A 24,266-nucleotide genomic window follows, 5' to 3' on the forward strand; every position below is an offset into this window, starting at 1 on the left:
GGGCTTGAGGTAGCCCTGAGGTTTTCTTTTCTACTACAAACTGCATACCTGGCATGACTGCTCAGTCTGTCAGGACCGCAGGTCTCAGATGCCTAAAGGTGTTACATCGATTTACAACACAAAGCTGATGAAAAGGTTACCTGGGGGCTGTCTTAGCTGTCTGATTCCAGGCTCTGTTGTGAGAGTGAGGCCTAACCTGATACTTAGCTCTTCTTTTCACTGAGCTGCAATTCACAACACCAAAGCAGCACAGAGGCAGGGACACTCAATATTCTGCTGTACTGTCTTTAGGGGATTTGGAGTAATCTCATTACTTGCAGGGGCGCCTTCAGGATTAAAAGTCAGCTTGTCACATTTCGGTTTGTTTTGTGTTTGTTTAAAGTCTTGGTAGAATATTATGACAGCTCTGAATGAGGGGGAGTTGTGAGGGGCAGTGGGGGGGTGGGAGGGAGTACAAACTCGTTTAGTGTCTTTTGCGCAACTGACATTTCAGCAAAAATGTTTGACATTTATCAAAACTACCATTACCTCAGTTCTGAGAGAAGACAGCATTGGTTCTACTCAAGAACCCCTAATATATTGGTTTACATGATAAAAAAGTCACTGTAAAATTGCAGCAGCGTGCATGTATATTGTTAAAATAGTTCAGGTGGGCAGCTGCTTCAGCATGCATAGGCTACAAAGGAGTCATAGGTTTATTCCCTGCTGAAAAGAGAAGAAAGAAAACACAACGTTTCGGCTGTGGAGTCTTCTTCGGGTGTAAGGGTGTATTCCTCGGGTGTATTCTTACAGTCGTTTTATTATTTTTTGTGTGTAATAAAAGGGCACTGTCAGTGTGTGTGGCCAAGCCTTTATGATGTGTTTATCTAGCGCTACCAAATAGCTACAGAGTTTAACCTCGGCTTCCAATCCTTCATTTCTGTTGATTTAGCATCCTCTCTTTTATTGCCATCAGGGTAAAATATTACCGCACATTCTTTCAGATCCCCCTTCTTCTCCTACACTCTGGCTGGTTTTTAATTTTGCATTCGCTGCATACACCCAGGGCTCTTTAGTAACATCATGAAGGTAAACACAGTTCCAATGCCCCATTCCCTGAGCAAGCCCCCATGAGGGGGATGAAAAATGTAAAGGAAAAATCAGATGTTTAATGGGCTTCAATTGAAAATGTTATAAATTTTGCAGAGGTCAGTGAAGCAACCCCCTGCATGTTAAAAGTGTTTACACAGGGCCGTGCTATAAATAATACTGCAGATAAGAAACAAAACCCGACAGAACATTCGTCTGGGGCTAGTGAAGCACTGTCTGCCTGACAGCACGGATCCTTTCAGTGGGCTTAGAAAAGAGGAACACCGAATTTACCTGGGTCAGTTCACACTGAATGACCACAAAAGACAGAGTGGGAGCCCAGAGTTTGAATGCAGCACAGCTGCTGCTGTATGGCAGCACTTTAAAGGTTTGGAAGTCCTGGAGACTGAGAAAGACTCTTGAGCTGAGAAGCTCCAGTTGAGCTTATCAACACATGAGCCATCTCCTCTCTGGGACAATTTGCTCATTAATTAGGAAAGTTACTGTGTGCTGAAGATAAGACGAGGTCATTCACAAAGGCTGGGAACAGCTTTGATGACAATATTTATTCATGAGAGGTTTCATCCCATTATTAATGCAAACTCACAGGCCCACACACAGACATTCTCACACATTCACACCAATTACATGTTTAGAACGGGACACTTATGTTCTATTTTTCTTCAAGTTTAGATGTAGTAAATTTCATTTGATAAGATCACTTTATTGGCCATATACAATTTCTTGCATTAGGAATTTGTCTTTTCGCATATCCCAACTTGCTCTCCATGAGACACAGACACACAGACAGGGAAAGAGGCTTGGGGTCAGAGCGCAGGGTCAGCAATTTATACAGTACCCCTGGAGCAGTTGGGGTTATGGGCCTTGCTCAGGGGCCCAGTGGAGTAGGATTTGTGATTGTCATGTGAATGATTTTTACTTCCGTACTTTTGCTTTTTCCTCAATGATTTGTAGGGTTAAAAAAAGTTTGCTTATTATTGTTTCATTACATTAAAACGGATGTCTCTAAAACAAAATAAAAAAAACATAAAGGTAATCTTAGACAAATGGAGCAAATCAAATGCCTTACATATCTCAGTGTTGTTGTTGATTTTTAAATATTTTACCTCCCCCATGTATAAAAACTACATTTTCCAACTTTCAGATTATTGTGTGCTCACTTTCAAAGACAAAAACCAGATAAAAGTGCAAAAGAAAAGACTTCAAAGAGCAGGTACTTTCCTTTATCTAAGAACCTTTCACAGCCCTGTCCATCATGAGCAGGGTAAATGCCCTGTATGAAGTAAATGCTTTCTGCCTTTGTCTGAGCCCTCATTGAAAGGCAGCCACCCTGAATCCTGCATGCCTGCAGTCCTGTTCCAAAACAGCAGGTGTGAAGAAGTAGACACAGTGTTATGCACTTGGTGTGAAGTCCAATGGGGACCAGTTTGGGGGTAGTTCTCGTTCTCTCAATGAGTTTATATCTGTAGAGTCTTAATCTCAATTTATCACATCTTGCACCCGGGCCAAGCTTGAGCAACAATATGGGCCTTCTTACAACTGCCCCCATAAGTCTCGTTCGTGTTTTTGTCAGGGAAACGCTTTGGGAGAAGGGCGTATCCTTGCACACTTCATGAAGAAGAGCTATGCAAGAGGATACTGCTACAATGTAATACATCTGCAGCCAGAAGATCAGGGGAGCAGCAGAAACGGAAACAGCAATGCACACACAATGGCCTAAGAGTGGCAGTTCACAGAAAAACAAGCTCTTGGCTTCCAGTCAATTGGGAGATTTTCCATGAAGTAAAAAAAAGAATGGTTCATTTCCTCAGTAGTATTCTATTCAGGTACCTCTGTTAACTATGGAGAACAAGGAGTTAGATTATTTAGATTATTAGTTAGATTATGGTGTCCACATGTATTTCAAAGCACACTGTAAGGTATTAAGACCACTGGAAGGCTGGTGCTGATTGCCATTCTCCTGTTTACTAGTGTATTTAAACAGACATCTGAAGCTTTGTCACGGGCACACCTCAAAGCACACAAGCCCCATGGCGCAGAGAAGGATCAGACACTGACCTGATACACTTCAAGACAAGGCCCCTTGTAGTGAAGATCAGAATTAAATTGGATCTTGAGCTACCCTAGGGAGTGATGTCATGTCACCTTATTAGGGCCCAGGAAATGATGTCACCACATTACACTCTTTTTTTTAGAGTGTAAAGCTAAAATTTGAAGTGCATATGCCAAATAAAGTAAAAAATGACCAGAAGTAAAATCTCAACAGTTTGGGGTGTATATTTTTAAAAATTGACACAAATAAACAGAAAACATACACTATCTGCTCATAATATCCTTTTTAGGACACTTCAGACTGGTGCCAGGATTAGATGATGGAATCAAAAAAGGTTTTGAAGATCTGCAGACAAGCCACACATCATATGATATATATTGAAATGAATCAAACAAATTGTGGGAAAACATTGTTAAATGGTTTTGAGATTCTTGGATCAATTAGCTACTAGCAACCAAATCAGCTGGATGGGCTGAACGCCTTCCTCTTGTTTGTGTTCTGAAGCTCCACATAAACTGCAAAGAATTCCTTAATTCAAAGCAAAGCATCAACTTTATGACCCTTTTGTTTCTTAATGAAATCTTGGAACCAATGTGCAGTCATGATGTAACTGCCTTGTTTCTTATGATTCTTATAAACAAGAACAAATATTTCTGTTGTTTTCCATTTGCCTCACACCAGTGATGTAACCCACGTGTGTTGCGATTTAAGCATGCAATACCTTTAACTCTGGAGCAGAGATTACTATCTCACCTTGAAAGCTCCAAAACAATAACCCACTCCCCATGCTTTTGTTCCAAGCTTTAGCTTTAGAGAAATACAGAACCACAAACGGATGCACTTATACACTTACGAGAAGAGCTTAATCCTTCAGTAGCTGCTGGTTGGTGAATGCCTATTGGATGGTATTTGATTCATAAAGGTAGTAAAAAAAGAGAGCATGCCCAGGTGACCACAGGTATTTTTCTCTGTGATTCTGCACCCCCTAGGTGATGCCAAGTAAATAGGTCTGAAAGAGATGAAAACATGAACCACTACCACAGAAGCCTGTGGAAGGAGTGTATTTTTCCTTCTTCCTTAAGCATCAGTTTTTTTTAATTATCCAATTAAATAATGGTGAATAATGCATAAATATATGACAGACTGGTGTTTTGGACTGCCTTAATGAAGGCAAGCATGTCTCCTTACAAAAGAGTCATGCATAAACATAACTCGCTAATTGAACTCGGAGGTAACCGGTTTCTTCATTAGGAAACCAGAAGCAATACCACAAATAAACACTGGAGGGATTTGCTTATGATGATAATTTTATGCCTGTCTGATGCACTTTTCAATTAATAAAGCCCCCCAAACAAAAGAAAACAAAATATTAAAAAGAACAATGAGAATGTTTGCTGCCAAGATTTTATGTACAGTTTGGAACCTTGACATTGTACAATTCGAGCTCTGTTATGGCTCAATGCTTTTTTTTTAGAGTGGAAAGCTGAAATTTGAAATGCATATCATGCTTTTAGACGATCAAGTGAAAGAGTTGCATGGAGTCATTTACAGCATGTAAATAGTTTCAAATTTGGTTTTGTGGACACATCTAGGTAACAAAGAGCTAACAGCCCCCTAATGCTTTTGCCTTCTCTCTTCACACAGCCTGCAACTGTAACCTCCACGCACGAAGGTGCCGGTTCAACATGGAGCTCTACAAGTTGTCAGGACGGAAGAGTGGGGGCGTCTGCTTGAACTGCCGCCACAACACCGCTGGGCGGCATTGCCACTACTGCAAGGAGGGATACTACCGCGACATGTCCAAGCCTATCACACACAGGAAGGCCTGCAAAGGTATGTCTGCCCTGCTCTTCCAGACTGGTAAGCAGCAGATGTTTCATCCTCATAAATACCACTGGGATCATTCACAATGTCCCCATGGCAAGTCCAAGGAGCTGGTACAGTTTTTATGTGCATTTGTTTGCCTTGACCCATGTTGAGGTGCATTAAGCTTGGGTCAAGGGCAGCAAACGCAAACAAAAAAATATAGAACTGTCCTATTTCTTTTACATTCCTTTACACACGCTTTGCCGCTAAAAGCACAACACCTCAATACTTACACACATCTCAAGTCTACTCGCTGCCCGGTTAAAGAAGGGACTGTAAAACTCCTTATTGGGAACAAACTGCTAATTCAAGAGGAGATTCCGTCACATAGAAAGACGATGCTGTCCCATGATTTACAAACACCTTTTTTTTGGATGACTTAACACAGGGTGGGGGAAATAAAATGAGGGGAAAGGAAGAAAAAAAAAACAGCCTGTGAAACCTGAAGTTATTCCTGGGCTCATTCCTGACCCCCCACTCCCCCGCCCGTGTCACTCACATGGGACTTGTCAGAGCACAGAATGATTCAGGAATGATCTGACGGGACAAGCAAAACAAACAGTGCTGAGGTGTGAACTGATTGCCGTGCAGGTCAGGCCGCTGAATGGAAAGGGGGAAAGATCAAACCCCTTGACAGCATCCCCTCCACAGGTGTTTCTGCGCCCAGGCAGGCGGGGAGGGCACATTCACCCTGGGATTAGCTCAAACAGTAACAAAAGGTATCCTTTTCTGTTCGGGCCCTGAAACCGCCAGAGCTCAGGCGTAGATAAGGGAAGCTAAATCTTTGGGCAAATATGTGCTCTACACCTTGATGGTACTGAAGCCATCCCTTGTTCTGCTCACATTCTTAGGTTTCTTTCTTTTGAAGGTCGGCGAGAAAGCAAAATATTTACTCAGCCTGTGAAAATTAAAGTTGTAGATTCCTGAAAAAGTGAAGAAAAGTACCCTGACACACCTCCTTTGAGAAATGTGTGTCTGATTTTTCTTTTATTCTCCGGTCTATCACTGACTCATAAGCCTGCTAGATCTTTGGGGAATTATGCTGAGGAAGGCAGACGCACAATTTGTTTGGAGAAAGCTCGATTCTATTTTCTGAGCAACTACAAGATTAGAGGCCACCAAAGTATATTTCCCCTGTTGGTGTTTTATATGATGGAGAAAGTCAGCCACCCAGTTAGAAATATTAGACATTGCTAAAATGCTGAGAATATATATATATCAAAAAAGGATATAAAGGCCAAGTCCCAGGTTATTACTCAGTGAAACATTGGTTTATGATTTATATTTCTAGCTGAAATACACAGATAAATATCCTGAGAAATATAAGCTATAACTGTGAAAAGGGGAATTGATGTCAACTTAAGAGTTTTGACAGAAAAAAGAAAGGTTACCAACAAGGGTGTTTTGAGCTGTGTTTTGGGAATTCAGGAGTAGTGGGTGCACTGAGTTAAATACTGCCGTACACATTGAAAGTAGATAATGGATTAAAGCTGATTTCTCAAGAAGACCACCAACAGAAAAGAAAAGTTTCACAGAAACAGAAAATCAGATGTTTTCCTTTGTTTGGAAAGTGCGCATTTTCTAACAATCCAGCCACAAGCCAAAATTTAACAGCTAACATCAGTGGACATAGGGTTTTACTGTAACTCATTTGTGACCCATCGTCAACACCTCAGAGATGGGAGGTGGGACTTCTCATCCATCAATTAACAATCTTTTGCCTCATCTGTGACGTCCAGCACAGTGTGTGGAATCAATCTTTCCATCCCATTTCATACGCAAAAAGACTTGATTCTTTCAGTATTCATACCTCATTTGCATGGTTTTCCAAAGGAGTCAAGGTGCCTGGTGGTCAGTTGGTGTGAATGAATCACTCACTTAAACAGGGCAAATGGAGGGGATCTTTGCAATTAAAATGTTGAAAGGGGGTACAACAGAGAATACCTTGCAACTGAAAGATTTAAAAACATTAAAGTAGAATTGAACAGTTAATTACTCTGATCAGCTGAAGAAACAAACTGTTTTATTCATTTAAACCTTAAGTACAGCATGCAAACCATTACTTTTCAGTTATATATATTCTTCCACATTTAAAGCTTATGACATATAGCTTTTGTATGCAGTAATCAGAATAAGAGCAAAGCGACAGCTTAATGAGTCTTTCCAATTGTTCTACTCCAGTTTATGTAGCACATAAACTGGAGTAGAACAATTCATCTGCGTCTTTAATTCATCTCAATGAAGTTCAATTTTCTGTACTGTTTTGTAATGAATTTAAATGATTTGCCCTCCACTGAGATTTGGAAAATTGAACATAGTTTATGGTTTAAAAGCTTAAAGCTGTAAATCTGTTTGTAATAATTGGCATGAAAATTAAAGTGTAGTTTCATAAGTGCAAAGATTGCTTCTTTGTGTGTTAGGATTTCAAAAGAAGGCTTGCCCTGAGAAATCGAAATTGGAATAATATTTAACAAGCTTTGAGTTTTTTAGTTAGTTTAAATGTGACTGAAACGAACACAGAGAAATGACTGTCAGTTGATCACCACCTGCACGTATCTTTGTCTGATATTACCTATCTTTTCTTCTGTTATGTCTATGAATGCTTTGTGAAAACGGACTCTCTCTGACTCAGCATTAGAACTGATGTTCTTTGAAACTGACAGTTTTCATTATGTACAGAAATAGGTGAAGACTCTCATAATAGTAAAAAAACTAACAAAGAAACTAATTACTCAATATAAATACTTCTTTTTTAATCCAACTGGAGTTACAGTTATATTATGAATGGTCCCACCCCTTTTTAACACCCCAAACTTTCAGCTTTTGTCTCCTTTATAAAAGTTTCTGTTTTAACTTTTGTTATTGTTGTGGTATTTATATGAAGAAATTAAATTCACAAGCATCATCAATTCATTTATATGTTTGTTCAGTCTATATAATAGCCTGATGAGACTGAGGGCTATTACAGAGAACATTTTATTACATCTACTTGTATGTGAATAGCCATTCAGGAAAGGAAGGCACTTGTTGCCGTTTTCATACTGTTCCACTAGTTAAGCTGTTGCCAGTTAAAGGAAGAAATCTTGGAAAAAACACTAAGCACATTCATGGCAAAATAATGCCAAATCCTCTTTCCAGCATGTGGTCACCAATCACGTTGGTCTGACATACATTCTGCATTTCTCCTCATGTAACTTACAAAACTCAGGGCTTTACTCCTGGGGTTAGAAGTCAGGTCTAGGCATAAAGTTTCCCTTGTGGCTCAATCCCTTGCATGTCACCGAGCAATTAGGTATCAAAAATGGAAAATAATTGGGGCTTTCCTGTGCAACTGGGACTTCCTTCTTTTCTGATTCAGTCTGTCTCTTTAGAATCCCGTGTTACTTCACACTAAATTAAAGTCTAAACACATTTCATCATAATTTATAAAACCAGCAGCTTACCTAAGCAGTTTGTGTAAAATCTAATCCTGAAATTTGCCAGAGTTAAAACCCTAATGTAATTATAAGCAAACATGTCCAAGTTATTCTATAGTATTCAATTACAGAAAAACAGAACTACAATAAAGAATGCATTGGTATTACCTAAAGGTGACAAATGATACAAAGCATGAATCCATTTTCTGCTTTTTTGCCAAATATAACATTGTTCAGAACTATATTTGGAATACTGTAAGAGCAATGAATAAAGATGTAAGCCTATCTTAATATTATAAGACTTTGTCCCCATTCAATGAAATTATCACAGGAATTTTGAAAAACCTTCTCATGCAACAGGACTGTAAATTGAAACTTTTCTAAATGTATACTCTGATACATATAAGCTAACACATGTTATAATTCAGTTTCAGACATGACAGTAATTAACAGAAAATACTCTGTTCAAGTCACGTGTTCTATCAAGTGTTTTAATGTGTAGACGAACCCGGCTCAGCTCCTTTGAGTTTGTCTCCATGTGGTTTTGTGAGAGAAGAAAGGCAGCAAGGATAGAGGAGAAAGAAAAATAGGGGCTGTCTTTATTCAAGGAACAGAACCAACACAATTGCTTTCAATTTCAGAACAGCATAAAGACTATTGTTGCGAATTTTAAAGTAACCTACAATGAGAAACTCGAGCGTCTCGGGGGGTAGGGTGGAATGCTTTTATATAGCGTTTCCTAAATTTACTGCTTCGTCCCTCATCAGCTACAGCATAAACATTGATTATGGCATGCAGAACTCTTTAAAACAATCTCTTTCATTTCTCTCTCTCTGAGTCTACTCCTTCGTAAGCCAAGGATCTCAGAAGCTTGGGAGCAATTTTTATCAAAAATATTCTTCTCCGCCGAACAGAACCCAGATCTACTGATGTATTTTTCACAGTTCAAGTACAGCCAGTCAGATAGACAGACAGACAGATAGGTTTTGGGCACGAGGAAGATGAACTTTGTTATTTGTTCTCCCAGTAAAGCTCCAGTGTGAGAGGTATTATGTAACTATTAATTGAGAGAAAACGAGGATGGGGAGGTGAGCGAAGCGTTTTGAGGTTTGGGGGAGAAGGGGCTGTGGGGGAGAATGGAAGAGTAGAGTTCTGAAGGGGTGGGTCAGCAGCTGCCACCCTCTCCTGTCAGTCCTGGGAGCAAACAAGCTTCTGTTCCTTCAGCACGGTGTGAAGACAGTGGACATTTGAATTAAAACTTTAATTAAAACTGGGTAAATCGGTTCAGGGAATGGATGGAAGGATGGATGGTATTGTACCCCAAACTTCCAATTGTCAACTGGCCCCACATACCCGTATCCCAGAACACCCTCTTTCTGGCATGGTGATACAGGCATGCTCCTCGTTAGACTCACCGTCACTGGGGTGAGCAAGCAGGGGCCTGAGCACAAGTCATTAGGGCCACACGAGACCGCTCGCTCTGCACTTTAATAGGTAATTAATAAAGCCTTTTAGGGGTAGTGGGGACTCCTGTCCACCACCACCGATGTGCAGCCCCACCCTGGATGATGCAATGGCAGCCAGAGTGCACCAGTACTCTCCCCACACCAGCTCTCAGTGGGGAGAAGAGCAGAGTGATGAAGCCAGTTTAGAGATGGGGATTAATAGGAGGCCATGATGAGTAGACATCACTATACTGGGGCATTAGGACCCACACAGACTGCAGGGTGAGCGCCCCCTACTGGCCCCACTAACACCTCTCCAACCAGCAGCGCTAGTTTTTCTCCCATCCAGGTACTGGCCAGGCTTACACCTGCTGAACTTTAGTGGGCTGCCAGTTGTGAGTTGCAGGGTGATATAGATGCTGGCACTTTGATCATGGGAGCAGAAAAACCGTGCTTATTGGAAGACATATGATGTATTTCAACCATTTAACCTAAATAAACATATCAGCTGCTCTTCTGCAGAATTGATCCTTTGGTTAAGTCTCATATAAAAGTTATTTTCCCCTGGCCTTTTTAATAGGCATCTCACTCCCAGCCTGTGCTAGAATGTAATTTGTTTTCACTTTAATAGACAATCCTTCAGAAATAAAAATGTAAAAAGCAGAAATAAGACATCTGCTACAAACGCACAAGCTATTTTACTCAAGTTGCATGTTTAATAGATTGCTTACACTTCTTCAAGTGCATATGTCTTACATTGTCACAGTAGGACTTTATTAACCACAAATAACATATTCTGGTTAGGCCTTCAAATCTTTGTTGTTTTAATGACTTCACTGTTTGTGTTTTTGATTTTCAGAAAGCATGTCTTTATATGGCTGTTTTCAATTTAGCATGACGCAGATTTTTTACATTATTTGCCTAAATGCCTATTACACGTATGAGAAGCAAAAAAAAATCCCTATTTGCAGATGAAAAGGTCTTCTTGGGAATACTGCAGGGAGATCTGACAAAGGGCTTTCTCTTTGCATGCCACTGTAAAAAAAACCCTTTTGTTTTAAAATTAATACAAAGAACAAGGACAGAAAGAAAAGAATGTTCAATAACTAAAAAAGGTGAGAAGGAACAGCTTGTTTATTTTTCCAGATGTGACAGTCACGTCAAAATGTAATTCAGACTGTCCCAAAGCCCAGCAGAAACCCAGTGAAAATTGTGTTCTGCAACACAGAACTTTGGACGACTTGGAACGTTTTCAAGAGCCAAACAAATTATTCGACTGGCAAAAGAATCACAAAGTCCTAATGGGGGAGCTGGGTTCAAACTTCAAACGCAAGCCTTACAGAAAACTTTTGGCAGAAATAATAAAAAAAGAAATTGTCACATTTAATGTGCAAAAACATCACTACAAACAGCTAAAACCAATTTCTTTTAAATCTGTTCCACAGTCCTGTGTAGAAATATTATTCAGTCTTTGTCTGACAGTCCTTCTGCCAAGATGTTTAAATTTTATAACTAAATATGTACTGTTCAGCTCTTCTACTGGGGCAAATCCAAAAAATCACAGCGTGGGAGAGCAAATACACATATCTGTGAGTGCAGAACAAAGTCACCTTCAGAGTGACACTCTGAAATCGGACAATGCACAAATCGGCAATAAGCACACTGTGTTTACTGAAAAAGATTCTTCTTAAATTGATACTGAAGAGAGGTATAACCAACGCTACATGCAGGAAGTTTAAATCAAATATTGAAATCACCTGAAGGCTATCTGCCCAAGAACCACAGACAGTACAGGTTACTTTTCATGCAACCAATGGCCTGTTGTGACGAGGTGAAGCAGAATGAGTCTGGCTGGCTCATATCTCCAGTCACCATCTAGTGTACACATGAAGAACAGCCACTTCAAAGTTAAGTGGACACCCACTTAAAATCTCCTTTGAGCCTAGGCCTCCGATCAACATCTAAACCTGTGTGCAGTTCAAGACCATGTGTTGGCCACGTTGATTTATTGGCAAGCTTAAAGCATCCAACACAGTTATTAGGCTGAGAGTCTTTATCAGTGCTTTCTTTCTGAAGTGTATTGTAGCCTACCTGACAGACCTTTAAAATGACACATTACCTTAAAGACTTACTCAAACGGCTACAATTAAGGCAGTACATGAACTCTAATGAGGCTTGAACCACAACCAGCCCTCCTGCACCTAAAGATAATAAAAGGGAGGAAATGCAAACAGCGACAGATTGGATAGATAAGCCATTAATGCCACACTCTTTAAGCAGGGCTGGTCAGGCTCAGAAGAGCTTAAAGGGCAACAGATAGCCCTCCACTGACAGAGGAGATCAAGGAAACTGAGAGAGAGTTCATGCGACTCAGTGTTTTCATAAACACCAAGGAAAAAGCCAAAAAGATGGGGCACCCTCATTATTCATGGCTCTGCATCCATTTCAAAGAATTACCTGCATGCATCATGCACTGCAAGCTTTGCTCCTGGCTGCAAAACAGCTACAGGAAGAGAAACATTTCATCTACAATTAGCGGTCCTATCACTTGGAGTCCTGGGTCATTCCGTGCTTGTTTCCGAGGCCAAGAAATGGACACTTGACCTTCTTCTCCGAGTCTGGGACACGTCACACTTTTGGCAACTTCCTATCTTATTTTACAACAAACTGCACAAACTGGATGGAAGAGATGGTGATGCATTTTTTCATTAAACGGGGAGGCCGGAAAGAGGAACTCTGTGATTTTTTTTATTATTAACCCTAACCCTAACCATCCACCAGCCCGAAGATATTTGACAAAAAAATAATTCCAAAATACATTTCTTAAATAAATTCAAGTAGGTGGCTGCATCAGCATGCGTAAGCTGCAAAGGAACAAGTAGAGATTTATTCCATGTGACGACGCATCAGAAGAAGGCTCTACAGACGAAACATTGCTTTTCTCCTCTTTTCAATTTTCTTCAATGTTCTTTGACAATTTTTAATGCACTGTTGAAACTAAGTGGCAGACAGAATTTATATATAAAGTACAGTTCAAACCTGAACAGAATCACATCTTAGCAGGAGTGCAGCTATATTTCTGTATATATTCATCCTACAGCACCACACCACAATGAGAACGAAACTGATATTCGTGTAATCAGTCTTTCAAGCTGCATAATTCTTTAATTATGTCATAAAGGGTTTAAAAGTGGCAAATGACAAAAAACAGACTACAGTCATTGGTCTGCAGGGTTTGTCCCATAAAGTTATTTTCTTGATAATACTGTCAGATGACGAAAATTTATAATGAATTTCTTTCAGAAGGAATAATTACTCCACCCTATGGTACACAGGTCTTTAACTCTGGCAAAACATCAGTGGGACTTTTTAAGATGCTCGGACTAAAACACGACAGAAGCAAGACAACTAAAAAATGAAACAGAAGTTATCTGTTGTTTTATTTTTCCCTTCACAGTTACTGTTTCTAATTAAAAGTGCGCTCTGCGTGTGACGAGTTCCCCCATTATTCTAATAAAGTCAGTCTGGGAACTGTAACCCGATGCAACCAGGGAAGTGTGAAGAAATGGTAGATTTTGCTTACGTGGTGGCCTAATTAACATCCACATACATTTGTAAAAGTAGTCATCTTAAATGTTGTTGACGAAAATGTCAGTTCTTTATTGTCGGTGTAGAAAAGTGTCAATACAATACTAGAGATCTGAACTGAGCCAGCAATCAAATGTGCTGAACTACATCGGTTGTAAGCAAGCACAAACGAGCATTTTTCTGTTGTTTTTGTTTCTGGTGTAAAATTGTACCTCCGATGAAAATAATATTTCTTTAAGGATCTCTGATATGACCTCCTTCAACAAATCATCTTCCACTTATTATGCCGTGACAAATTGCTCAGACTGTAGCACGAATTGCAAAACGAACTAGATTTTTTTTAATGTTACAGTTACACAAGTCTATTGTATCTATTGTTTGTGTCTATTATTTAATCTACTTCAGTGAGGACACACTAATAGCTGAAGTAGATTAAAATAGAACAATTCACCTGTTGGGATTTTTTTTTTTGGAAGGGGGCGGGGGTTGGTGGGTTTCGTAGCGTCTTGCGTAGAAGTTCAACCATAAAAAAAGAAATGTTAGATGCTGTATTCATCTTGCCGAGTTATTGCTGCCTGCCGAGGTTCTGCACGGATCGAGCTGACTTTCCTGTAGTGCAGTAAGTAAGGCCAGACTGAGAGACAGTCCGGTCCTCTCTCCTGCCTCTGTTCCTTCACGTTACTGCTTGTCCGCTGCTGTCGTGTGTGTGTGTGTTGCTGGTAGGTGTTGTCCTATTTTATTTATTTTTTATGTTTCTCTCAACCTCTTCTCTTGTCTGTTCCTCACAGCATGCGATTGTCATCCCGTGGGGGCTGCTGGCAAAACCTGTAACCAAACCACTGGCCAGTGTCCCTGTAAAGACGGTGTGGCTGGCATCACGTGCAACCGATGCGCTAAAGGCTACCAGCAAAGTCGATCTCCCATTGCTCCCTGTATAAGTACGTTCAGCAGCCTTTCCTACAATTCAATACAGGTTATCTTAAATCATGTCTAATGCTCATTCACTATAGGAGAGGTGCAACGCAAAGGTGTGTTTCTTTCTTTCACCAAACTAGCATTTTGAAACAATTTACTATCCCGCTTCACGCTTGAAGAATGTTAACCATCCAGCTTTTTAATTAGTCTGGCGATCAACGACGTATTTGCTCCGGATATTTGAGCTCATGTTAATAAATAGCTCAAACCAAAGATAACGGGAGGAGGTTCGTTAACCCACACTGAAAAGACGGGAAAACGCAGCTGGTATTTTCTCTTTTTTGTTAAAAAAAGTCTAAAACGAGAGAAAAAAACTGTAAAACGACCCAGTCCAATACGATATATATATTTTTAAAAGTCTTATTTGGGCTTTTTTTTAATGAAAATTTAATTAGGAAATGTAACGATATCATTCAATCAAAAATCTTTTATTTTAAGACATTTTTGGCACACAATCGCGAGGACAATATTAAATCTGTAAACCCAATGGGTTCATATTTCCATCATTTTCCTAAGAGAACAATATATATAGGTGTTAAGAATAGAGATATGACATTCTTGGTGATATATGAGACACACTTTTTCTCATATAGTTTTGAGATAATGCATTTTACTTTTTTAAAGCTTAATATTAAATATCAAACCCACGCCAAGTTAAATTTTAACAAGGATAGAGCTGTTCATCATAATTCTGGCTTAATGTACTGCAGTTAAGGAAAGTAATAAATCTAAAAGATGTGGTCCTGAGAAACAAGCTTATTATTTTGTCTGGCATAAAAACTATGAATTTTGATCTGCTATCAGAAATGTACTTGAACAGCACAGTGAGCCGTATGGCCTTATAATCAGGGCAGTCTGTTTTAAAATGATGTGCAGTTGATTCCTGTACCAAAATATTTATGAAACAGAAAGCAACAATTTAAAAAGTCAAGCACATCCATTCTTTTAAAGGAAGTTACAGTGCTGCTTTCTACTAAGTACCCTCATGCTTGCTTCAAATTGGTAAATCTCTTCTGACCTCATTCTGAGGTGCCTGTTGGTCGATTGTGGTCTCTTATTGGCCACCCATCATCTCTCCCAGCCAACTACCCTTTTATTGGGCATGACACTAGAGCCCTTGGGGTGAAGTACTGTATACTGCTCCTGGGCACAGCAGCTGCTGTGCTCAAATAATCCACACAGCTCAGAAGCACATGCATTTCTTGCGGTTTTCCCCAGTGGGCTCAGAGAGCATGGTTCTATCCTCATTAACGGGTCCCAGAGTCTGAAGACTGAGGTTCTGGTGAAGTTCTGGACCCAGTCTGGTCCTACAGTGGCCAGCTCTAGTTTTCAACCCTGGATAAGCAAGGACACCCACAGGTGTCCTCCTTGAGCCCTACAGACTGCCTGAGGGTAAAAGGTCATTTCTACTAATGGGGAGTCTCTGATGTGGTTTGTGTCTCCCCTCTGCTCATTATTATACACTGAGATATCATACTATATAGACATTCCACATTCAACCAGTACTGAAGCCCCAGTGGAAAATTTAATGAACACAACGAAACACAGAATCACAGAACAGGCATGATGTGTGAGCAGCAACTCAGAGATTTCAAAGTCCACCCCCTGAAGATGCCTTTTGTATCAGGTTTTCAAAGATGCATCTCTTACGTTACTGATTTTACAAAAAGCTCAAATCGAAAGGCAAAAATAACTCTAAGCTACTGATGAAAGTTAACATTGGATATGTAAGGAATAAAAAAAAAAGAAAATCACCTAGATTTATTTTTCAGCTGTAAGTGAAAATTGAAATTTGAGTTTTCTGAAATTGTGGCTCCAGATATCTGATTAAGCCAGTCCCATAAGAGCAAGATTTTTATCTTTTGGTATTTGCAGGCTCAACGTACGTCTCAAGACTTGATTCTTTCTTCTCTCCTTTCTGTTACTCTGACCTTTGCATGAGCTCGTAATCCCTGCTATGTCTTTTTTATTTATTTTTTCTATGTGGCTTAATTCCTCATTGTTTTGCAATGTCTTCTTTGTCACTCTGAACATTTTTGCAGACATCTCTAACAAAGGCAACGAGACAAATTTACTGTTGCCATCCTGTTCTTTTGGAGATAAAAGGCCTGCTCCATGCATGACTTCCCTCAGCGTCAACTTCCTGACACTGTGAATATGAGAAAGGTGAAGGACTCAAAGAATCAAGTCTTCGGGCAGAAGCTCTGGGCCAATTTATTTGCATTTCTGTAGACATAACTAACAAGGCATCTGGAAGAGCAAAAGAGATTAACATCCAAGATAACCTACACAAGAAACCAAATCACTCCTCAGCTGACACCCACCTGTGCACAAGCACGTTCTTTATTGTCAGCCTTTTTTATTTATGTCTTCTTAATTTCCACAGATGATAAAGTGCATTACTGTCATAAATCAAAACAACCCATACCAATACACATTTGCTCTTAAAGCACTGTCCATTTAGAAAGATAGATACTTTATTAATCCCGTGAGGAAAATTACCAAGTGCAATTTCAATATGACAGATTTTTCTGTTCCTCCCACCCTCTCCACACATCTCTGGAGGACAGAAGACTGAAGGTCTCCAGTCCAGCTGCTTTGTCCGGCCGCCCAGCTCCTCTGCTGAGAGGATGATGCTAAGCTGTTTCACAACAAAGTATTGATTTCACTCGGGAGATTTGCATTAGATTTTGCAAAGGCACCCGACAAATTTATTTATTGAAAGCAGACATCCCCATCCAGTGCAATAAGCAATGGAATCTAAGAGCGACATTGCAGCTTGCAAAGGTCCCTAGAATAAACTGTAGACTCCTGCAGAAATGGGGCACAAGGCTGCCTGCACATTTATTGCGAAAACTGCAGCTTTCCTCTGCAAGAATGGTGTGACTCACGTCGATCGGCTCTTACACCAGCAATCCACTCATAGCAAATGGCTGTCAAGATGCTTAACGTGAACTGTCTGATTCTGTTAAGAACATCATACAGAGCAGCTAAAAGAACAATGGGAAAATGAACCGAGATGTTATAGGTGTGTTCGTAAGACAAATACAGCACTGCTGAGAACTCGGATATCCAAAGAGGCTTTAAAAATCTACCACAGACTGTGTGAAATTGATGAAGGGCCACATCTGAATATTAATGATTCCTCCTTCGTCCTTTGACTTTCTGTTTTTGCTTTCTTGTCCCGAAATGTAGAAATTCCAGTCGCTCCACCGACAACCACAACCAGCAGCAGTGAGGAGCCTTCCGGTGAGTACGCAGTCTGGATCCTTTCACGTGTCGGGAACTGTGTGAAACAGGCGGGGGAAACGTGGTTTAGCGGTTATTTCCTTTCCCAGAAGCAAGTGAAAGTGAAGTCTGTGCTTGAGCCATACAGCTCACAAGGCTGGAGTTTATCCTGGCCTCTGTGGTGTTTATCAGACTGACAGTATGTGACTGACATCTGGAGTACAATGCAGGTCCTGCACAGACCTGCTACTCGTCTCTACAGCTGGGGCGATGGTAGTAGTGCACTGTACTGTCCCTTTCCAGAGGATACAAAAGGTGTGCCACAGCGACTTGAGCCTGCAACCTTTCCATTAGAAGTCCCGAGCCCTGACCTAAGAGTTGCCGTAATGGTTTAAGATTTAGAAAACAGGTGAAGACAAAACTTCAGCGGAATGAATGGGTTCAGTGAAATTTTAAATGAGCATTCCACTGCATCACTGCAGGAGAGCGAGGAGGAACACAGCTCTTGACGTCAATTTCTACAAGGGCCGCTACCCATGCGATCTGTCTGCATTACACTAAACAGCCTATGTTCGTACTTCTGCTTCTATTATCAAGCCGTTTAAGTAAAATCACACGATAACAAAGTGAGAATTCCTTTTTGATTCACTGACTTTACCGAATTTATGGTGGTGACAAGCAGTCTGAATTTTCTGCCACCCCTTGGCTACTGCTGAGGAGACTCAGGAGGTCCAGACAGGAGGAAGTGGCCAGTTGGCACTGAGCTCGTTGCAAAACACCAGAGCTGTTCCAAAGATACTCGACATCCAAGAGCAATGATCTCACTCCCCGACAAGTGTCTCATAAATTATAAATCAATTATCCCAGGCCTTGGGTTGAGATTTCTTTAATCTTTTCTCTCATCCAATTAATCTGTCTAACTGAGTTGCAGTGGGGAGTGGGGAGCTCTCCACAGATTTTTTACATGTTTTGAGATGATTTTGTTTTTGTCTATTGTGGGATTTCAATTGTCGGATTCTGGCAGCTGTGGAACTGATGGAACAAGACAGAAAGGCTCATTATGTATTTTTCCCTCTTCCACCCACAAAGCAGAGTGTGTAGATGAGGTAGATTAGTCTTGTGTCTTTTATTTTTATTTTTAATACTACAAAGAACCAGAACTGGGCACGTGGTTTTTTTTCTGTAATCAAATTATTCAAGTAGTTTTTAAATTGATATTGGAGGAATGCAGGATCATGTGCTGTTTGTTGGATCCCTTACACAGACAATCAAAATAAAAAAGCTCAGAAAGGCTGTCAGACACTTTAAGTTAATGTAAAGGAATCGGGAATTAAAAACTAGTGCAATCCTGAGTCTTGTTCCAGCACCAGATTCCAGTGACATTTTATTCTGAGGTTACTTAATCCCGTGTTACTCACAAATTTTGTACTCCTGATTATTTGATGGCGAAGCAGAAAGACACCAATAATTAGCACATCTGGAATCACCCCTTGGTTGTTGGGGTAAAAGATGTGATTCAATTATGGTGTTGGTGTTTGTGATCGATATTGATGCTGTTGGCAGAACTGGAGGAGAAGGGGAAAGGAAAGGTTTTCTCTGCTGGTCCTGCAGTCCATACTGCTTCTCTGCTGGACACTCTCCTTTGTTTTCTTAACACCTTCCTCTCGTGCTCAAGAGTTAATGAGCCCCAGCAGGTGTGCACGCCTGACACGATTGCCCCTGATTAACTGCGGGGTCAGGGTAGGGCAGGGCAGGGCAAGGACCAAGAGAACAGAGCTCACCAGCACCAGCGAGTTACAAACGTCCCAGACAGACCTGATTTATTTTAACCTCAGAAACTAAACAAAAAGTATGCAATGTTATATTACATGTGAAACCAACAGAGTACTTACAAACAGTTCCAAGACTGTCACTTTCCTACACTATGGCTTGCGTTACAAGTAAGCAAGTAAAATAAATAAATTAGTGAAGGCGTATTTGTCACATTTGTTTTTTTGTTTCTTTACTATTTTCTTTTTATTGAAAAGTATATTCCAGAATACAGTGGGTGAATAAATTGACATTCAGCACATAAAGCCCAAATCCATTAGAGACTCTGCGACTGCCAGCATTTTCAAAATGAGTTTCTAAATGAGATAATGGCTAACTATAGCTTTTAATGTGTGATTGAAGTGGTTTTCTGTACTTTTCTTTCTGCTCTTGCTGCCTTTTGTACTGTTGTAAAATATACTACTGTTGTGAGGCATAATAATAATAATAATAATAATAATTCAATAATAAGACTCCATCCCCCAAAAAAGAACCATTATGGAAAATCTCTAAACCTACCAATCAGTCATCATCACTTGTCATATCATTCGATTGTTATACTGGAACCAGACTCATTTTTCACATGAAACTGAAAACCCCTCGTAAACTCCTCGAATTGCAGACCCCCCTTTAGTCACTGAAACATGCGAGGTAACTGTGCAGAACTTACAAAGACCCAGCGTTCAGCCTTAAATCCAGAAGCAGTCCCTACGCCCTGCTGTGAGTCCATGGTCAGTGTGACCCAATGCTGGGTGAGCCTTACGCTGAACCAGACCAACAAGTTTTTGCACCACCTCAGCGACCAATCAGCATGGCAATAATGCTTCGAGTGCAGGATGTCCACTTTGTTGTAGACTCATCAGCGATACCGCTCTGCACGGCAGGAGAGGGAAACCTTCTGGGAAAGAGTAAGAGATTGCTGTTTGGAGAACAAATGCTGTGACTGATGATCTCAAAACCCAAAATGGTCGGAGGTGAAATCCGGAAAATGTCAGTGCTCTCTATATAGGAAGCAGAGAGGCAATTGACAATTTCTCCATTGTCTTTGAAGGTGGGGGATGGGCAGAAATGCCACAGATTCTCCCAGTCTGAGGAATTCCAGGGTGCTGGAAACAAACGCAGCTGTTGAGAGAGTGTTGTGTGACAGGGGCTGAATGTGAGAACCTCCCAACACTATTAAGATGGATAGAGAGATCAGAGCAGCAGGGCTCGTCTTCTCCTTTCCTTCTTCTATGCATCCTTTCTTCGCATAAAGAAAAAAAGAAAAAAAAAACTCTCATCCTTTCCTTGATCCTGACTGCATTAGCACTGGCTGGTAGCGAACAGGAGCACAGGCAGTCCTTTTTCCTAGATTTTTTTAACTCTACAGAATATCTGTATAGAGGAGTGTTTTATTCCAAAGGAAATACACAATAACATGAATTACATGAAGTCTGGCTAAACACGGAAAGTAAGACACCATTATTTCAGCGTCATATTTGTGGTTTGGCATTCTCAAACGAGGTGATTTTAGATTGCTTTCCTACCCTACAAGCTGTAATGCATGCTCCCTGTGTTACGCTGTTAGTGAAACACTGCAGCTTTGATAAGAGAATTTGCAACTGACTCACTCTTATCTTAATAATATCTTAAAGTTGTGTAGTGCAGGCTATGATAGCGTTTAAAACTTGTCTTCAGAATTATTTCTGAAGACTTTATTTCTGAAGAAGCCATTGGCTTTTATAATAAGAAATAATGGCTTTTGAGTCACAGCATTGGAGGATCCAAAAGTTTGATAATAACCACATGTGTTATATGCCGACAAAAGATCACCTGCCTCTAATAAGTGTTCCCGGATTTCTGGAATATATCAAACCCAGCAACGCAATAAAAACAGCAATACAAACAATAATGAACAATATTAACATAAAACAATAAAATCATCACATAAAAATAACATAACAATCAGGAAGATTGTCTTAAAGAAGTCTTAAAGAAGTACTGTACATGAAGCATGATCTGGACAATTTACTTACTCAATGACTGATGGTTTATTTAAGATAGAATATAACGTGGAAAATATGGTCTGTTTTTTAATATGGCCCGTTTCTTTAATACAAACCTACTCTTTTAGGTTTTACATTTTACCAGGACATGGCACATGTTAGAAGCTAATTGGTTGCAGATTACTACATAGATCCAGCACTGCACAGTGTCAGGAGGGAATGGGCCTGTTCCCAATGTGTAACTTCTCTCTAGACTCACAAGTGAGATGAGATGAAGCAGCGTTCTTGACCACTGCAGGGTGATGTGAACTGGGCTGTAGGTGGTTGTCAGGCTGTGCCAGTAAACTGCTTAAGGAAACCCATTTCAGTGGTGTCACTCAATCCTTCTTTGCTATAGTGTACTTCTCAACAGTCTGCCATAGAGACCTTCACAGAACTACACAGATGATGACAGTATTGCACAGTGACAGCCGACCATGTGGTCACAAATCAAAAGCTCCCGTTTCTCCCAGTGGCAGAAGCAAAACCTTCAGGATCCCAGGCTCACTGAGTTTGTGTTGCATTAAAAAAAATAATTACAGCTTTTATTTATCAGGTACCTTTCCAAACCAAAGAGTGCTGTACATGATGCTAGAAAATAATGGAAAATAAATCAAATGGGAACAAACAATAAGACAATCAGACAAAGGCCCTAGTAAAAAGGCAAGTTGTAAGTTCAGATTTAAAAAACAAAACACTGCCTCTCGAAGAGTCGCAGGAAGGGCATTCTATAAAAACAGAGCAGCGACAGAAAACGCACAGCCACCAGCTGTCCGACATTCAGCCCCTGGTACACTGAACCAAGGGCCAGCTCCAGCTCCAGCTGAACGGAGCCTACAGGAAGGAGCGTATACATAAAGGAGTTCCAGTAGTTATGGTAAATCATGGCCAAAGACCATCATCCAACCTCAGATCGTCCTGAACACTTTCATCGGAGGAAATGTACACATGTTTAAAATGGAAATGGAAATATATTCAAATATGTCAAGCAATAATATAACATTGAATTTCACAATTCACGTTTTTTTAATAGCATTTTTACAAAACTGGAAAATAATTTTTGTGGTGATCAGTGTATTTATTGAATGCTGCAAATTCCATTCAATTCAACCATCAATTACCGTATCAACATTTTTTTTTAAAAGTTAGACCTGTGCTGGAAAGGCCTGGTAAAGTAGCCTTTGATAAAGTCGTAACTGGATATTTGTGGGTTTAAATCCCAGGTGAGACACTGCAGCTGTTCCCTTGAGCACAGAATTCCTCCAGCAAAATATCCAGTTGAATAAATGGTGCAACTGTAAATCACTCTGGATAAAAATGTCAGCCAGCTAAATGAGTAAAATTCGCAATAGACAAATCAGAAGAATGCCCTGCTCAGGACCACGTAGAAAAGTCCACTCAGACCACCCAGGCATGCAGCTTAACAGAGACATGATGTATTAAAAGACCATAGAACCCAGCTCTGGATAAATTGGTATTTGAAACAATATGATCTCATCAGATACCTAAATGCAAACAGATGTGATCTTATCAGGAGCCTTTTCTCCCTCCTCTGGGAGTGTAAGGAGCAGTGTGGAAGGGAAGCCCCAGCAGCCTGCTGGCAGGCGCGGGCCGCGGGCCGCGGGGCGCGAGCTGGGGAGAGGGACATCTGTGCAGCAGGTGCCTCTTGCCGGGATATCCATTTGTCTTCGGCTCTTGGTCCCCGACCACATGGCGCGCGGAATGCGGCACAAATACCTCCACAGCACACAGAACTGGAAGTCATTTGTCCCAGACAAAACACACATTGTTAGGGGTCATGAACGGTGCGAGGCGCGCCCCTCTGTCACTGGTTTGCAATTAAAAAGACATTTCCTTAGGGATGTGTGTGTGTGTGTGTGTTTTAGAGGCAGAATTTTAGGAGAATTAAATATTTCAGACTTCTCCTTTCCTAAACCCATGAATTGTGTTAACTGACTTCTGAAACTAATCTAATCACAGCACTAATACAGACAATTTCAAGCTGCAGGTGCTACAATATTTCAGATACACTTTGGTATTTTTAATTGACAAATGTTGGTTTGTGGTAGGAAGTATCCCCAATACATCGTTTTGTTTACATTTGACTTTCATTCTCTTAAAATGCACACAGAGACTCGTTACTTCATGCAGGGAAGCACATTTTTGGATCACAGTCATCGGATGAGATTGAATTATGTAAACTGTTATCCCAGCCCCTAAAGGGTTAAAAGGCGATGCACAGCATGAAACATTACAGAACATGTCCTTCACAAAAATAAAGAATATAGTTTACTGGTATACTCAATGATATGTTCAATTTTACCAAATGAATTATTCTGGTGTAGTTATTACTCCGTATAGTTTTGGCCCTCCCTGCAGATGACTTCCCGGCAGTGGGCTGATGATGTATTCAGCAGACTTCACTGAAGCTCCTCGGAGAATGTTTAACTTAATTCAGATAGTAAACATGATGTGAGCCAGCATCCTTGCACTCGTAAGCCTCGCAAGTTAGGATATCCAGACAGATCCTTCATGAAGCACTGAGTACACCTATTAGCTTAACTTGAAAACAAAAAGGAATCCTCCTCCCAGGAATCCTATTTTATATCTATATAGCCATTAAAAAAAAACATTCACTTTATTTACAGTTTGCTTGGGAAAACATTTTCTTTTCCCTCTTAGGAGAAAAATTGCGACTCTCTGCCATGCCAATTCCAGCAGTCCCAGGCACGGGCTATAATCTAATTACATGCTTTATTTGCGGCAATTTGTT

At 40.4% G+C, this 24,266-nt stretch overlaps 1 protein-coding gene across 3 annotated transcripts in view; it reads left to right on the forward strand.

The window, feature by feature from the left end:
- The window catches only part of ntn1a (netrin 1a), an 84,302-nt gene that overhangs the window by 43,433 nt on the left and 16,603 nt on the right, over nucleotides 1-24,266 (forward strand). For all 3 annotated transcript variants that reach the window (XM_015356701.2, XM_006635193.3, XM_015356700.2), the window contains exons 3-5: nucleotides 4,787-4,975; nucleotides 14,246-14,395; nucleotides 17,628-17,681. In XM_015356701.2, the coding sequence (XP_015212187.1) occupies nucleotides 4,787-4,975; nucleotides 14,246-14,395; nucleotides 17,628-17,681 (393 nt within the window). The remainder of the gene's footprint in view (nucleotides 1-4,786; nucleotides 4,976-14,245; nucleotides 14,396-17,627; nucleotides 17,682-24,266) is intronic.

This window comes from Lepisosteus oculatus, chromosome 9, assembly GCF_040954835.1.
Source record: "Lepisosteus oculatus isolate fLepOcu1 chromosome 9, fLepOcu1.hap2, whole genome shotgun sequence".
Classification (NCBI taxonomy): Eukaryota; Metazoa; Chordata; class Actinopteri; order Semionotiformes; family Lepisosteidae; genus Lepisosteus; species Lepisosteus oculatus.